Genomic DNA, 18,018 nt, shown 5'->3' on the forward strand with positions numbered 1-18,018 from the left:
AAGCACTTTTTTCTAATTATGTTTTATGTGCACACCCCCTGACCCCAATGAGGTTAATAGGGCTCACAGGTCACTCCCCAATTGTCGTTAACTCTGGGGAATTTAAACCCCGCACTTTGTGGTATATGCATGACAAAGGCTTTCTAAGCCAAAACGTTGCATCTGGATTAAACTCCACAAATTTGATTGTGCTTGACTCCGCTTTTTATTTTTCATTTTTTATTGTCAAATTTACCACTGTCTTGAAGTACAATGTGTCACGAGAACACAATCTCAGAATGGCCTGGATAAGTAAAAGTGTTCCAAAGTTATTACTACATAAAGTGACACATGTCAGATTTGCAAAAAATCGGCCTGGGATTTAAGGTGAAAAAGTGGCCCGGTACTGAAAGGGTTAATCTTGTGCTGTACTTTTGTCTCGATCCATGAATCCTACACGTCTGTGTCTCAGTATTACATTACATGCTACCTGGGCTGGTTTCCTGGCCCGATGTAACTGACGAGGAACTGGTGGCAGTCTACTGGGCTGGCAGGGCTCTGTTTCAATGGGGCAGTGAAAGGGCTCTCTCAGCCTGTCAGGGTCTTATGGGCCATCCTCTCTCACTCCCCGTGTCTCCCTGTGTCCGTGTGGACAGTCTGTGTAAAACTGTGCCAAGCTGACCTAACGTTAGGGCATAACGTCACATCTTGGTAATAAGCGACAAAACCGTACCGGATGATCCCGATGTACAGTGACCTCAGGCGGGCTGCGAGGTGCGGTTCATCACAATCAGGTTCTTAGAATGCTGCACAAAAAATGTAAATATGGTGCCATCACATGACCCGTATTTAACCAATTAGAAGCTCGCAGGCCCTTCACTCATATTCTAACTGACATAGCCTAACCCTTGTTCAGCCCACAGCTATGTTTCCCAGCTCCACCATACACATGCATGCCCGGCACAGCTGTATGTGTTGTCAGTAAGCAGGGAGGAGAAAGCCGATGCGAGACACCGAGTCGGCAGCTAAATTCCAGACAGAACAAAAGGAGGAGGTAAAATAATTCAGCTTGGATCCCCCCCCCCCCCCCCCCCCCCGACCGAAAATAAACCGATGTATATGGGAGCCTTTAGTATCAGACATTTTGCCACAGGCATCAGTTATCCTGCCATTAATTTGATGCACTATTCCAAGAAGGCGTTTGTATAAAAGGTGTAGCTTCTTCAGTCCTTCTTTTACAGTATAGAAGGAGGGATCACACCACACGTAGTCTGCTTCACCCCGGAGCAGTCACAGGACTGTTAGATGTCATTCACAGTGACACAGGAAGGAGAAGGCGATGAGGTGGCTCTGTGTGTGCTCCTTCATAGTACTTAGTTTATCATGCTGGTAAGTCACATCTGCTTCTGGTGGTCGTCCTGTAGAAACAGTACTGCTTTACTGTCTGGTATTAGCTATCTATCTATCTATCTACTGTATCTATTATCTATCTATCTATCTATCTCCTATCTATTATCTATCTACCTCATATCTATCTATCAAATCAAATCAAAAAGCTTTATTGGCAGGTCGAAAATTCTACATTAGTATTGCCAAAGCATGTGGGAAATAGGGGGTTGAGAAATGGGGACACACCCGAGGTCAGTGTATAGGAGTCCGTGGCATATCATGGACGGGGTGGAGGCGGTTGCGGGACACACCCCGTTCAGGGTATCGGAGTTCATGGTATATCAGGCTCCTCTCAGTCTGTGGCAGGCACTGATATATTGTGCTGCAATGTCCACAGTGTTTTCTTCCTTTCCCAGCAGGAATGGGCAGCTTCTCTTCCTCCTCCATGGAGCTGAAGTCTGGGAGTAGATCAGAGAGTCTCCTAAGTTGATGTTCTTCACTGCTGAGGTATTTTGGACAGTATATCAGGAATTAAGCCTCATCCTCCACCGCCTCCAGGTGGTATTGCTGGCACAGTCTGCTTTCTCTAGGCATGTAGCTCGGGCGATGCCGTCCGGATTCGACGGCCAGGCTGTGGGCACTCAGTCTGTAGCGGGTCAGGATTTTCCGGTCTCTGGGGTTCCCTAGTTTCTCCAGATATGGGGCCAGTTTGAAGTCTCTCTGCAGGCTCTGGGTAGACCGTCAGCTTCTGGATGCTCTCACCTCCTTCCTCCATTCACTGACGTATTCCTCTTGTCTCTTGTTTACTGTGTTCCTGAATCCCGGCTTTTGTGAGGTGGTGTGGGGTGATTATCTGGTCGGGCTGGGTTTCATTAAGTTGATTTTGGGGCTTTGCCTTGCCTGGGATACCTTGGTGTAGCAAGGCTTTATGGTGATGGGAGCCTTTACTACTACCATGTAGATGGCCCCAGAATGATAGCGCCCTCTTCTGGATTGTAAAGTGTAGAGGGAATCTGCCAGCTCCCCTCGACAGGCACTGTTAGAGGTGCTCCGATGGACCTGGAGGAGATGCTTACAGAATTCCAGGTGGAATATTTCTGTTGGGCTGGAATCCCATCTTGACCAGTCACGGTACGTGTGAGGGCCCCAGACTTCACTGCCATACAGGAAGGATTGGTGCAATGATGGAGTCAAAGATTTTAAGCCAGACCCTCACTGGTGCTTTGAGGTGGTACAGTCGTCTTCTGATGTTGTAGAAGGTCTTGCAATGCTTTGTCTTTCAACTCCTCAATGGCTGATTTGAAGCTCCCAGTTTGGTCAATTATCAGGCCCAGGTAGGTGTACCTATGGGTGGCTGTTGGAGGGCGTTGTGTAGCGTGAAGTAGAGGGCCTGGCTAACTTTGTTTTCCTTCTCTGGAACACCATAGTGTTGTCTTTTTTAAATTGATGGAAGCGATATCTATCTATCTATCTATCTATCTATCTATCTATCTATCTATTCTAATCTATCTATCTATCTAATATCTATATATCATCTATCTATCTATCTATCTATCTATCTATCTATCTCATATCTATCTATCTAATATCTATCTATATCATCTATCTATCTATCTAATAATCTATATATCTTCAATCTATCTATCTATCTATCTATCTATCTCTTAGCTATCTATTATCTATACTTTTTCCACACTAGTTTTTTTTTCCAGATCCTCATGGATCTGCAAAAACGCTTCCGTTACAATAATACAACCGCATGCATCCGTCATGAACGGATCTGGTTGTATTATGTCTTCTTTAGCCATGATGGGTCCGTCATGAACACCACTGAAAGTCAATGAGGACGGATCAATTTTTTACTGTGTCAAAGAAAACAGATCCATCCCCATTGACTTACATTGTGTGGCACGGACGGATCCGTCTTGCTCCACACCACATCGCAGATAGAAAAAAACGCTGCTTACAGTACAACTTTGGTTCGTTCAGTTCAGTTTTGTCCTCCATTGAAATGAATGGTGACAAAACTGAAGCGTTTTCTTCAGCTATTGAGATCCTATGACGGATCTCAATAGCAGAATTGAAAACACAGATGTGAAAGTAGGCTCTATTATCTATTTATCCATAATCTGTCTATCTCATATCTATCTATCTATCTCATATCTGTCTATCTGTAGCAGCTGTTCCCCTGCTTACCACTGGCGGTACCCGGGCCCGTGCTCAGCGGTGATCTGTGGCCAGTGCTTCCTATTCACTGCGCCAGGCTCTGGTCTCTGTTTTGTATAGGTGCTGTGGTTCTGCGGATCCTCTTCACAGTTTCATCTCAGCCCTGGCCACAGCATGCTTGCTGCTGTTTTTTTGCATCATCTTCTTTAAACCCTTATGACCATGCACATTTTTTTTTAAATTGCATTCCAAGAGCTATAACTTTTTTTTGTTTTTTCATCTTGTACTTGTATGAGGTCTTATTTTTTTGCAGGGACAAGTTATAGTTTTTAATGCACCATTTTAAGTACATGTAATGATTGATTAAAGCAAGCTGTTTAGCTAAAACCCCCTTTGCTTAAAGAGGACCTTTCACCGATTCTTACCCTATGAACTAAGTATACAGCCATGTGGAGCGGCGCCCGGGGATCTCACTGCACTTACTATTATCCCTGGGCGCCGCTCCGTTCTGTCCGCTATGCCCTCCGGTATCTCCGTTCCCTAAGTTATAGTAGGCGGAGATACCAGTCCCTAAGTTATGGTAGGCGGAGTCCTGCCCTAGCGCTGGCCAATCGCAGCGCAGAGCTCACAGCCTGTGAGGTTATTTTCTCCCAGGCTGTGAGCTCTGCAATGCGATTGGCCAGCGCTAGGGCAGACCCGCCTACCATAACTTAGGAACGGAGATACCGGAGGGCATAGCAGGAGAACCGGGAGCGGCGCCCGGGGATAATAGTAAGTACAGTGAGATCCCCGGGCGCCGCTATACATGTCTGTATACTTAGTTCATAGGGTAAGAATCTGTGAAAGGTCCTCTTTAAGTCAGTAAGGGGTTTAAGGGCCGGCATGCGTCACTTCCTGGGTTTTATGGGTTAGGTCATGTGACCTTGCTGATTAATCCTAGCCTCATGCACATATATAAGTGGCTCAGTCCCTTCACAGATGGCCACAGTGTCAAGGTCCTTGTGTTTTGCTAAAGATCCTGATACTCATGTGTGTTCCTGACTTGTACTTCGTTCCTGGATTTTGCTAACCGTCTGATCCCTGCTTGCTTGATCTTGACTCTCGTGTTGCCGATACGGATTAACCTGACCTGTGCCGCCTGCCTGATCTTTTGCCTGTCTGACTTCACCTCTGCCTTATCCTTTGGTCCTGCACTGGTTGCTCCTGGTAACGACTCCGCCTGCCTGACCACGCTTGTTACTTCTGGTACCTTTCTCAGGTTACCTGCCTGATCCGCCTGGACCAGCTGCCTCGTGGGCCTATCCTCCTCAAGAGTTAGCGACCTGGTGTTCCCCCTCGGGAAAGTCTACCCCACCATCAGGGGGTACTGTGAAGATCGAGGGGTTCACTTAGGACAACACCTTTAGGGGAGGTAGGGACACGTGGCATGGCTGGTTTGTGACACTATCTATCTCATATCTATCTATACATCTATCTCATATCTATCTATAAAAGCGAACTCCACTGCACTTCCAAAAAACGTGTACGTTTATTTTACCAAATAGCAGCGTTTTCAATCCTCTCAATGGGGACCTTTCTTAAGCAGTGATGAACACAAAATGGTGCTCAGTACAAGTTTAAATACATGGCCCACATGATAATTGATTATTAAATCAATCAACACTAAAAGTGTATGTAATAAATACATGATTGTGCATACAAAGTGTAAAAAACTCTCACGGTCCCTCCCGTGACAGGATGTCAGGAGTTCAAGGAGACTGGCGGAGCGTTGCGGAATCTAACAGCCTTTTTTATTACTTTTGATTCAGTGTTGTTGTTGTTAATGACCACATCCTTGTTTCAGGTTAGCTTAGTATTCATTACTTCTACCCTATTTAGTCTTATCCCCCACCCTCCTGACTGTGCGGTAAGATAGCTTTCATTTGGTTTTTGAAGAGCTGGGTGTGTGGTGCCTCTCTGGAGATCCGGCTCATCCATCTCACTACAGAAGTTAAGTGTCAACGTTTGTTTTGTGTTTTTTTTCCTTTACTTGTTGGTTGTTACTAGGCCTCAGGGAGACGCTTGCTTCTTCATCTGGGTTGTCCTCAGCCCTGCCATTATCCATAGGGCTCTTTAGGGGTCTCCAGGGTATGGGCCTTCCTACCATCTAAGGGGTGCCCAATACGGGTAGGGTCAGGACCAGAGTAGGGTTCTCTAGGAGTGAGCCTTTTCCTTTCCCTAGCGTTGAGGCCTAGTGGCTGTCCTATTTTCCCTCCCTTGCTTGTCAGTCTGGGGGTTTCCTCCTTATACTTCATCCGTGACAACAATGAATAATAAATAGTGCTAACATGATGGAACATTATGTGCAGTTCAATAATTAAACAAGACAATTGTATAACGTGTAAATTAAGATCCATCATTAAATATATCATAATTATATCATTAAAAACACGTGAGTGTCCCAGGTGCAGACATTACAATTGATAAAAACAATTGGCCGATGGAGGAAGGACGGTTTTACACTAACCAGCATGGAGGAGTCTGTGTATCGTTACAGCATCTTCCATCCCCGACTGCGCATGCCTGGGAAAGGAGTGCGCTAACGTGAAAAGCAAGACATCACATGACCTTACCTCACGTGACCATGCACAATGTAAGACATGTGATGAAAGGGGAGAGTCAGAAGACACGTGATTGCCTGGATGACACGTTGTCTAACAAGGCGCTGCATATGTCAGCTTAGCGTAAGAACATTATTGTGCGCCCACATCACATGATCTCAATATAGGCACGTGATCGCTACCAGTTGGTGCTGAAATTGGAACGCAAGCTTACAGCATATCAACATCATATTATAGGAGGACTCATGTTGACCGCCAATATATTTATTTCAATGCTTCACATAATTGATCCAAAGTAAGTATGACATGACGAGGTCCATGTTGTTCAAACCATCCAACAAATACATAAATTAAAGAATGAAAAAAAGTAGAAGAAAGTAATACCAAGTGAGAGATATGATCAAGTATATTCAGGAGTTTAGATAAAGCGTCAACCACATCAAAAAACCCCCTCGTGAAACAGACACAATATTCACCACCCCGCAGGGTGGTTAAAATCAATGATTTAAAAAAAAAATTAAAAAAATCGGATTTTTATTTTATTTTAAATCAGATTTTTTTTATTTAAATCAGATTTTTTTTTTATATAAAATGCTTTTTGAGGAAAATATATTACCATCCAAAGGTTATTCCATCATGAAATAAAGATTCGTTTTTTAATTATGTAGAATAAGGCCTGTACCGTGGACTCCCATATTGTTGAATGGATTAGGCAGTGGCCTGAGGGACAGACAACAGAGGGTTGTAGTCAATGGAGTATATTCAGACCAAGGTCTTGTTACCATGGGGTACCTCAGGGATCTGTTCTGTGACCCATATTGTTTATATCTTTATCAGCGAAATTGGCAGAAGGCCTCGATGGTAAGGGGTGTCTATTGCTGTTGCACAAAGATTGTAACAGGGTTGATGTTCCTGGTGAGGGATACACCAAATGGAAAAGGATTCAGGAAAACTAGAGGAATGGTCAAAAATCTGGTAACTAAAATTTAATGTTGATAACGGCAAGATAATGCACCTGGGGTGTAAAAACCCAAGAGCAGAATATACAATCAGTGATACAGTCCTAACCTCAGTATCTGAGGAAAGGGATTTAGGGGTCATTATTTCAGAAGACTTAATGGTAGGCAGACAATGTCCTAGAGCAGCAGGAAATGCCAGCAGAATGCTGGGGTGTATGGAGAGAGGCATTACTAGTAGGACAGAGGGGGGCGCATCATGCCGCTCTACAGAGCACTAGTGAGACCTCATCTGGAGTATTGTGCGCAGTCTGGAGACCATATCTCCAGAAGGATATGATACTTGGAGAGAGTACAGAAAAGAAACTACTAAACTAGTACATGGATTGCAGGATAAAACTTACCAGGAAAGATTAAAGGACCTTAACATGTATAGCTTGGAAGAAAGACGAGACAGAGGGGAGATGATAGAAACTGCTAAATACATAAAGGGAATCAACAAGGTTAAAAGAGGAGAGAATATTTAAAAGAAGAAAAACTGCTACAAGAGGACATAGTTTTAAATTAAGGGGCTTCTTAAAGTAATATCAGGAAGTATAACTTTACTGAGAGAGTAGTGGATGCATGGAATAGCCTTCCTGCAGAAGTGGTAGCTGCAAATACAGTGGAGGGGTTTAAGCATGCATGGGATAGGCATAAGGCCATCCTTCATATAAGATAGGGCCGGGGGCTATCCATAGTATTCAGTATATTGGGCAGACTAGATGGGCCAAATGGTTCTTATCTGCCGACACAGTCTATGTTTCTATATGTGTAATTTTTTTTCATGCTCTTCCAAAGTTTTTTTTTAAGATTATTGGGCAGTTTCTCTGCCTACAAGGTATTATCACAGATGCTTGGTTTACTTTTGCAGTTCTCAAAACTGAATTTGACTCAGCAGAGATCACATGCCTCTTCTTCACAGCAAAAATTTTATAACATGAACAGAGTTGAGAAAAATACCTTAATCCTAACTTCTACAAACCTATGAATGCAGAATCAACCTACCGTAATCAAACTAATATGAAAAGTTGTTATTCTAAAAATCTTCATCTACTTGCATATTATAAGTTATACCAGCAAGAATTAGTCTTTATGTAGAAAAACTATGATTTAAATCAAGCCTTACTGACTAGTTGATTTAAATCGTGATTTAAATCATTTTGATTTAATCAAATCCACCCTGCCACCCCGGTAAAGGGAGTTAAATATAAATATGTCTAAGTTTAATAAAATAAAAAAATGAATCAATTGGAAATAGCGACATATTGTTTGTCAGTGATTCCTATACCATAGTGTTGCACAGGACTCACCGATCAAAAGAATACCACGTGGGAACCACACCGGATTCGCAGCAGAAGGAAACCCACCTAGTTCAGTCACCATAAGGTTTACCACATGGGGGCCACATCAGATTAGTGGCAAGAGGACCCCACATGGAATGATCACTAGCAAGATTAGCATACTGATGAAAGAGTAAATGATCATAATCCAACCGGGCATGGTCCTTCTCCAATTCAAATATATCTATTAACATACATTTAAGGTCTCTTTCTCTGTGACCACAATCAACAAAATGTTTTGATACCGGAAGATCCATCCGTTTTTTTTACGAATGGTATATCTGTGCTGATTACATCTGGTTTTAAAATCAAGGAAGTTTTCGCCGACTTACAGCTTGTTACAAGGGCACCAAAGGACATATATAACGAAGGTAGAATCACACATCAAAAATGTCTAACTGGTGTACTTCTTGCAGTGAGAGAATGAACAAATCTCCCACATTTTTGCATATAACGACAGCAGTTAATTACAATTAAGGCATGGAAAGCAACCCATTTTTTCGGGTGCGTAAAAAACTTTGTCCTGTCTTTTTTTTGTGGACTTATGTCCGTGTGAACAAGTTTATCCCTTAAATTAGTTGGTCTTCTATATGAATACAAAGGGGGAGATTTGAGAGGTTATGTCCACTTCTGAGAACTGACCAGTGCTTATTGATTATTTCTCTTAGTAATGGCTATCTTTGGTTTACGTAATTTACTAAGGGAATCCTATTAGAAGATGTTTTCACTTGTTTGTTATTGAGTAATTCCACTCGATTGTGAGTGCGAACAACAGCTAGATGTGTATTAAGTATAGTGCCAGGAAACCTATCAGATGAAACGCTTAGTCATCTTGATTAATGTTGCATCTAGCTGACGATCATCATCCACAATGCGTTTAGCACGCAGGAATTGACTGGAAGTGGACTTGACCATAGCTTGTGGTGAGCACTGTCAAATCTCAGTGTATTTTTGTCCGTAGTTTCACATAACGTAGTGTCAAGATGTCCATCCGTATTGTAACCTTAGTGTCCAAAAAATTGAGTCCTCAATTTAATATTTCAAAGTAAACCTTGATGTCATCGTCAATGGTATTGAGAAAGGAGAAAAAAGAAAGAAGTTGTTTTGCCGTAATCAAATCAAAAAAACGTCATCTATGTATCGCCTCACCTCAATACATGTTCGAAGTGGTGTGATACATAGATGAACGTTTCTTCCAAAAAGGAGACTACCATGTTGGTGTATGTAGGCGCCACATTGGACCGCAATGGTAGTCCCCTTTTACCGCCTTCCCGACACATGACGTGTATCCTCATCATGAAGCACTGGTACTTGGCGCTCCATGACGAGTATACATGTCATGGCATTAAACTGTCACCATGTCTGCAGACATGGTGACAGCGCTGAGACCCGGCTGTTACACACAGCAGGAATCTCAGCTAACCGGCCCGGGACCAATGAGGCCGGTCCTGGGCCGGTGATTGTACAGACTAGCCAATCACACAATCTTAATGCCGGCTGAAAGGTACTGATCAGGGATCAAAACCTTGTTAAATATGTAGATAAATATATATCATGTTATTTTATTACATTTTTATTAAAATATTATTTGTGTCCCATTTCAGGATGGCCGAGCGGGCCGCGCGATCCCCTCCCCCTCCTTCCTCCATTTTCAGGATGGCCGGGAGCAGATTCGCAGAGTGTCAGCATACAGCTGACACTCTGCTTGAAACAGCCGACATCGGTGCTGGCACCGATGGCAGCTTTTTAAACCCTTCCATGACGCGGGACCGCTGTATGGAAGGGGTTAACAGGGACGGAGCTCCCGCCCTCTCCCATACGGGTTGCTGCAACGGCATAGGCTTCATAGAGGGAGGGAGCTCCCGCCCCTCCCCCTCGGGCCGCTGCGCTGCTGTGGCAGTGTCACGATGGTTTGACCATTGTTAAAAGCAGAAAGCCTGATCAGGCTAAGTGTAAAGTCACAATACACTGCAGTGTATTATAGAGGCATCAGACCCACTGGATCTTCAAGAACCAAGTGGGTCTGGGTCAGTAAAAAAATTTTTTTTATTAATCTAATTTATTCTTATAGCCGCACATTAATAATTGATTAAAAATGTAAAAAATTAAATACACTACACATGTTTGATATCACTGCGTCTGTAACGACCTGATCTATGAAAGGGTCATGTTACTTTTCCCCGCACGGTGAACGCCATAAAAAATAAATTAAAAAAAACGATGATGGGAATTTAAATTTTTCCCATCTCACTTCTCAAAGAAAGGTATTAAAAGTGATCACAAAAGTCGTGTGTACCCCAAAATGGTACCAATCAAAACTGTCACCCCATCCCGCAAAAAATGAACCCCCACATGAGACAATCGACAAAAAAAGACAAAATATATGGCTTTCAGAAAATGGAGAAACAAAAACATGTTTTTTTTTTCCTGAAATGCTTTTACTGTGTTTAAAGTGAAATAAATTTAAAAATGTATACATAAATTGCCACGTCCGTAACAACCAGCTCTATAAAAATATCACTGATTTAACCCCTCAGGTGAACACCATAAAAAAATAAAAACTGTGCAAAAAAGCAATTTTTTGTCACCTTACATCACAAAAAGTGTAATACCAAGCGATCAAAAAGTCATATATACCCCAAGATAAGTACAATCAAACCGTCACCTCAACCCACAAAAAATAACACCTACCTAAGACAATCACATAAAAAAAAATATATATGGCTCTCAGAATTTGGAGACACAAAAACATGATTTTTTTTGTTTCAAAAATGCCTGTTATTGTGTAAAACCTAAATTAATATAAAAAAGTATACATATTAGGTATCGCCGTGTCTGTAAAAACCTGCTGTATAAAAATATCACATGACCTTAAAGTAATACGAAGCCTAAAAAAGTCCAATCAAACGGTGATCTATACTGAACAAAATTAGCCCCTAACATAAGTCAGTCGCCCAAAGAATAAAAAAAACTTATGGCTTTCAGAATATGGAGACACAAAAAAATAATTTTTCTCACAAATGCTTTATTATGTAAAACTGAAACCAAACAACCAAAAAAGTAGTCGTATTTGGTATTGTCGCGTTCTAACAACCAAATACCACATGATTTAACCTGTCAGATGAACATTGTAAATAACAAAAAATAAAAACATTGCCAAAACAGCAATTTTTTACCTTGCCATCTCAAAAAGTGTAATATAGAGCAACCAAAAATCATATGTACCCTAAAAATAGTACCAACAAAACTGCCACCCTTATTCCGTAGTTTTCAAAATGGTGTCATTTTTTGGAGTTTCTTCTCTAGGTGTGCATCAGGGGGTCTTCAAATGGCAACTTATAAATTATCCAGTGAAATCTGCCCTCCAAAAACCATATGGCGTTCCTTTCCTTCTGCGCCCTGCCAGTGTGTCCGTACAGCAGTTTTACTACCACATATGGGTTGTTTTCTGTAAACTACTGAATCAGGGTAATAAATATTGAGTTTAGTTTGGCTGTTAACCCTTTGCTTTGATACTGGAAACAATAGATAAAAATGGAAAATCTGCCTAAAAAGTAAAATTTTATCTACATTTTTCCTTCAATTCTCATGACCACCCAAAGGGTTAAGTATAGTTTGTAAAATCAGTTTTGATTACCATAAGGGGTGTAGTTTTTAAAATGGGGTCCTTTTTGGGGGATTTCTATTATGTAAGCCTCACAAAGTGACTTCAGTTATTATAATTTTATTTAACTTACAGACATATTTATATTTAACTCCTTGACGGGGTGGTGGATATTGGTGTGGTGGTTTTTGATGTGGTTGACGCTTCATCTATCTCCTGAATATACTTGATCATATCTCTCACTTGGTATTATTTTCTTCTACTTTTTTTCATTCTTTTAATTTATGTATTTGTTGGATGGTTTAAACAAACTGGACCTCGTTCATGTCATACTTACTTACTTTGAATCAATTATGTGAAGCATTGAAATAAATATATTGCGATCAACATGTAGTCCTCTTATAATGATATGCTGTAAGCTTGCGTTCCAATTTGCGCTCCAACTGGTAGCGATCACGTGCCTATATGGAGATCATGTGACGTGGAGCGCACAATAATGTTCTTACGCTAAGCTGAGATATGCAGCGCCTTGTTAGACACGTGTCATCCAGGCGATCACGTGTCTTCTGACTCTCCCCCTTTCATCACGTGTCTTACATTGTGCATGTATAATTATGAACACCTTCCAAATTAAAATATACCTTTTAATGAATATACTTAAAACCTGGCCTACCGCGGACTGCGTACAAAAGAGGGTCAAAGAGGCACATATACAACATGAACTATGTAGTCATACTCCGCATCAGATATAAAAGTAACGGTTAGCTGAAATCACCTAGGATAAACAGGTGGACAGTATGGTCGCCATTCAGTACAAGAGTACTCAGTATTTACTCACGGTTAGCTGAAAAATCGTTAGGCGAAGCGATTCTCAACTAGTTGGACACCCGCACTAGTGAGGACAGGGATGGTCCAGGGATAGTGATGACGAAAGGTCCTTGGTGGATGATATCCAATAGCCAGGTCACCTTATGGAAGATGGTAAAGAATAAATGACCTACAAAATTCCCTATATCACCCTAGCTAGGCAAAGCCAGGGACACCCCCATGAAGGTAGGAGCTCCCTGTCCTCGTACCTAACCTGGTATCCCTATAACACCCTATCCTATAGTATGCTGAGTAGAAGACATGGATATAAACACCTAACATATATATAGAAAAAAACAACAAACATTTCCCAACGTTCCGTTTCCCCCAGCCGCTGTGTATTACGACTGGTTCGTCAGGGGAAGAGGAGGAGGATGCTCCAACAACAATATCTCACAGGGGAGATTTTCTATGTAGTGTCCCACAATCGAGACCCTCCAGGAACAGGAGCCCAGATGTAGGCTAGAGATGACCGGTTGTCCCCCTTACATTGTGCATGGTCACGTGATGTGATGTCGCGCTTGTTCACGTTAGCGCGCTCCTTTTCTCTGACATGCGCAGTCGGGGAGACGCTGTAACGATACACAGACTCCTCCATGCTGGTTAGTGTAAACCCTCCTTCCTCATCGGCCAGTTTCGATATCTATATATGTTCAAAATCACCCCCCACCCCCCCTTGTCCCAAAAAATTAAAAATAAATCATATATATTTATCCCATATGGTGAACGGGAGAAAGTAACAGAATTTTTTTTTTTTGTTAAATGGCCAATTCACCATTTTTGGGGGCTTCCCCATCCCAAAAAAATTGAATAAAAAAAATGATCAAAAAGTCATACAACCCCAAAATAGTATCAATGAAAAGTACTGATCGCCCTGCAAAAAAATGAGCGCTCACACGGCTCCATATAACGATAAAAGTTATGGCAGTGAGTATAGAGCGATAAAAAGCTTTTTTTTAAGTATTAAAGCACAAGAAATACTATATGACCATAAATGGTACCATTAGAAAGTATAGCTTGTTCGTCAAAAAACAAGCCCATGTGAAACTTTACTGAGAGAGTAGTGGATGCATGGAATAGCCTTCCTGCAGAAGTGGTAGCTGCAAATACAGTGAAGGGGTTTAAGCAGCATGGATAGGCATAAGGCCATCTTCATATAAGATAGGGCCAGGGGCTATCCATAGTACTCAGTATATTGGGCAGACTAGATGGGCCAAATGGTTCTTATCTGCCGACACATTCTATGTTTCTATGTTAAACGTTATAGGACTGGGAGTAAACATTTAAAATGGAAATTGATGCGTCCTGAAGGGGTTAAAGACTAAAGTGCTATAGTTTGAAAAAAATGACTTTCTGAAAGTTATTTACAGTGTTTCCCAAATAAATGAAAAAAGTGCTAAAAAATATTATAAAGCCCTGAGTCATATAAAAAAACTTAGCAAAAATGATTTTTGTAGTTCAAAAAGTAAAAATGTTAGAACCGTTAAACCACCACATGAGCTAAATCACATAAAGTGTCTGGTCATTAAGGCCTTTTCCTTACTGGTTTATTGCAGGGTACCAGTCACACAGATATAACCTATCACTGGGGGGCAGGAGGCGGTAATACCGGTGAGCGCCGTCTCTGCAGTGAAGGAAAGCGCTCTTTTATGAATAGGAGGTTGGATGGCAGGAAGCCCTGCAAGATATTCGGATAATTATCAGGAGCACACAGGTCATATAAACGCTCGTTCCTGCTAATCGCCCGTATGATCGTGCTGCCAATCAGCCAATGAACAGGCGAACAATAGTTTGTTAGCGGATTTATATCTTTCATCAGGGTTAAAGAAGTACAATTAGCGGCAGAACAACTCCCAGTGTAATCAGGAACCGAATGAGGGAGCAATGACTAGACGATCATTCCTCCCTAATATAACGATCGCTAGATCAGTAGTAATGACTGAAACCCCTCTTCCCTTTCAGTTGTGTCCAGTGAAGCAGATTGTGATGCGAGTCGGAACGTGACCGGTGTGGTTGGGGGAGAGGTGACTCTATAAGTGGATACCACCTGAGATCGACAGCATCTCCTGGGTGAGGGTCAAAGAATTGAAGCCGATTGCTGAAACCCAAACCCGGGAGTGTCATTGAAGATGTGATAAGCTCTTACAATGGACGACTGACGGCTACACGTAATGGCTCCTTAGTAATTACTCTTCTGACCAGAGAAGACCAAGGGTCCTATAAGGCACGTGTACAGAGCTCAGTCCTGTTCACAGTGGTATCATCTCTCAGTGTACGGTGAGTCTGTGTCTATGTTCTCAACAATTATTGAGAAACTTCCATCTAGTGAAATGAATCTAAGGGAGAGTTCACATCTCGTTATTTTCCGTTCTTCTGATCTGTCAGAAGAACAGGAAAAAAATTAAATAATAATTTTTGTGCGATCAGCGCTATACATTTGGCATCCGTTTTGGCCATTTCCGTCCGAGGTCCATTATTTCAGATTTACGGTTGTGTGCCGTGAGCCCTAAGGCAGAGATATACAGACATGAGTTAATGGGGTATCCTGTGTGGACATAGAGGGGTGGGCTTAGACTAAGATACTACTGTTATACCCCCCACAGCAGAATGCTCTAGATTTGTATCTCCATTTATGAAATTCAGTTGGCGCCATTTAGTATTAAAATATTTGTGGACACTGTCAGCTGATATCTTCATGGTGGTCATTGGCAGGTCTTTCGTTTGGAAGGAGGTTGTTCAGATGGGACAAGCCCCTTCTTTCAGGGGATATCTAGGATATAAGTATAGGACTTTGTCTCCGTCTACTTAAAAACTAGCTGGGCTCCCAACTGAAAGGGATTAAATTTGATATATTTTTTTGAAAACCATTTTTACCATCTGATTTATTGTAGATAAGCATTATAACAGGACTGGGAACAACACCAAATCTTCCCATAACTCCATCTCAGTGTTTTCAGGGTGAGGAAACACACACAAGTTTCATTATGTATTCTTAACAGTGAAAATTACTTATGGGGACATGCTGTGTGGCAGAATGTTTGTGTTCTTATAGTGTTTCTGTGCTGGTGTCCAGTAGTTTAATGATCTAGTCAAGCATTTAGGGTTAAGGTTAGTAGCACCAGTGGGTTTGTTCTAAGATCCTTGTCTCTACGGTAATGTGTCAGATTCCTGGTCTAGTGGTACTATAGTTCTCATGTTCTTGGGGTCTAGTTGTTTAGTGCTCAGGTCCCTGGGGTTCAGTGGTCTATGTTCTCATGTTCTTGGGGTCTAGTTGTTTAGTGCTCAGGTCCTGGGGTTCAGTGATCCTATAGTTCTCATGTTCTTGGGGTCTAGTTGTTTAGTGCTCAGGTCCCTGGGGTCTAGTGGTCCTATAGTTCTCATGTTCTTGGGGTTCTAGTTGTTTAGTGCTCAGGTCCCTGGGGTCTAGTGGTCCTTAGTTCTCATGTTCTTGGGGTCTAGTTGTTTAGTGCTCAGGTCCCTGGGGTTCATTGGTGCCCTATAGTTCTCATGTTGCTTGGGGTCTAGTTGTTTAGTGCTCAGGTCCTGGGGTTCAGTGGTCCTATAGTTCTCATGTTCTTGGGGTCTAGTCTGTTTAGTGCTCAGGTCCCCTGGGGTTCAGTGATCCTATAGTTCTCATGTTCTTGGGGTCTAGTTGTTTAGTGCTCAGGTCCCTGGGGTCTAGTGATCCTATAGTTCTCATGTTCTTGGGGTCTAGTTGTTTAGTGCTCAGGTCCCTGGGGTCTAGTGATCCTATAGTTCTCATGTTCTTGGGGTCTAGTTGTTTAGTGCTCAGGTCCCTGGGGTCTAGTGGTCCTATAGTTCTCATGTTCTTGGGGTCTAGTTGTTTAGTGCTCAGGTCCCTGGGGTTTAGTGATCCTATAGTTCTCATGTTCTTGGGGTCTAGTTGTTTAGTGCTCAGGTCCCTGGGGTCTAGTGGTCCTATAGTTCTCATGTTCTTGGGGTCTAGTTGTTTAGTGCTCAGGTCCCTGGGGTTCAGTGGTCCTATAGTTCTCATGTTCTTGGGGTCTAGTTGTTTAGTGCTCAGGTCCCTGGGGTTCAGTGGTCCTATAGTTCTCATGTTCTTGGGGTCTAGTTGTTTAGTGCTCAGGTCCCTGGGGTCTAGTGATCCTATAGTTCTCATGTTCTTGGGGTCTAGTTGTTTAGTGCTCAGGTCCCTGGGGTCTAGTGATCCTATAGTTCTCATGTTCTTGGGGTCTAGTTGTTTAGTGCTCAGGTCCCTGGGGTCTATAGTTCTATGTTCTTGGGGGTCTAGTTGTTTAGTGCTCAAGGTCCCCTGGGGTCTAGTGGTCCTATAGTTCTCATGTTCTTGGGGTCTAGATGTTTAGTGCTCAGGTCCCCTGGGGTCTAGTGGTCCTATAGTTCTCATGTTCTTGGGGTCTAGTTGTTTAGTGCTCAGGTCCCTGGGGTCTTGTGATCCTATAGTTCTCATGTTATGGGGGTTCGGTTGTTTAGTGTCAGGTCCCTGGGGTATGTGATCCTATAGTTCTCATGTTCTTGGGGTCTGGTTGTTTAGTGCTCAGGTCCCTGGGGTCTAGTGATCCTATAGTTCTCATGTTCTTGGGGTTTCTAGTTGTTTAGTGCTCAGGTCCCTGGGGTCTAGAGGTCCTATAGTTCTCATGTTCTTGGGGTCTAGTTGTTTAGAGCTCAGGTTCCCTGGGGTCTAGTGGTCTATAGTTCTCAGTTCTTGGGGTCTAGTTGTTTAGTGCTCAGGTCCCTGGGGTCTAGTGGTCCTATAGTTCTCATGTTCTTGGGGTCTAGTTGTTTAGTGCTCAGGTCCCTGGGGTCTAGTGATCCTATAGTTCTCATGTTCTGGGGTCTAGTTGTTTAGTGCTCAGGTCCCTGGGGGTCTAGTGTTCTATAGTTCTCATGTTCTTGGGGTCTAGTTGTTTAGTGCTCAGGTCCCTGGGGTTCAGTGGGTCTATAGTTATCATGTTCTTGGGTCTAGTTGTTTAGTGCTCAGGTCCCTGGGGTCTAGTGATCCTATAGTTCTCATGTCTTGGAGGTCTAGTTGTTTAGTGCTCAGGTCCCTGGGGTTCAGTGGTCCTATAGTTCTC

The 18,018-nt window shown here is 42.5% G+C and overlaps 1 protein-coding gene across 6 annotated transcripts in view; it reads left to right on the forward strand.

Moving 5' to 3' along the window:
* The first annotated feature begins 1,154 nt into the window (after window positions 1–1,154).
* LOC120982214 (SLAM family member 5-like) overlaps window positions 1,155–18,018 on the forward strand; it is a 76,306-nt gene continuing 59,442 nt past the window's right edge. For 4 of the 6 annotated variants that reach the window (XR_005774861.1, XM_040412216.1, XM_040412219.1 and 1 more), the window contains exon 1: window positions 1,155–1,368. Coding sequence is in view for 3 of the 6 variants with exons in the window: in XM_040412216.1 (XP_040268150.1) it covers window positions 1,363–1,368 (6 nt within the window). In the remaining 3 variants the exon portion in view is untranslated. Of the gene's footprint in view, window positions 1,369–14,905; window positions 15,221–18,018 lie in introns of all 6 variants that reach the window. The other 2 variants (XM_040412217.1, XM_040412218.1) reach the window with 1 other exon arrangement.

This window comes from Bufo bufo, chromosome 11 (genome assembly GCF_905171765.1).
Source record: "Bufo bufo chromosome 11, aBufBuf1.1, whole genome shotgun sequence".
NCBI lineage: Eukaryota > Metazoa > Chordata > Amphibia > Anura > Bufonidae > Bufo > Bufo bufo.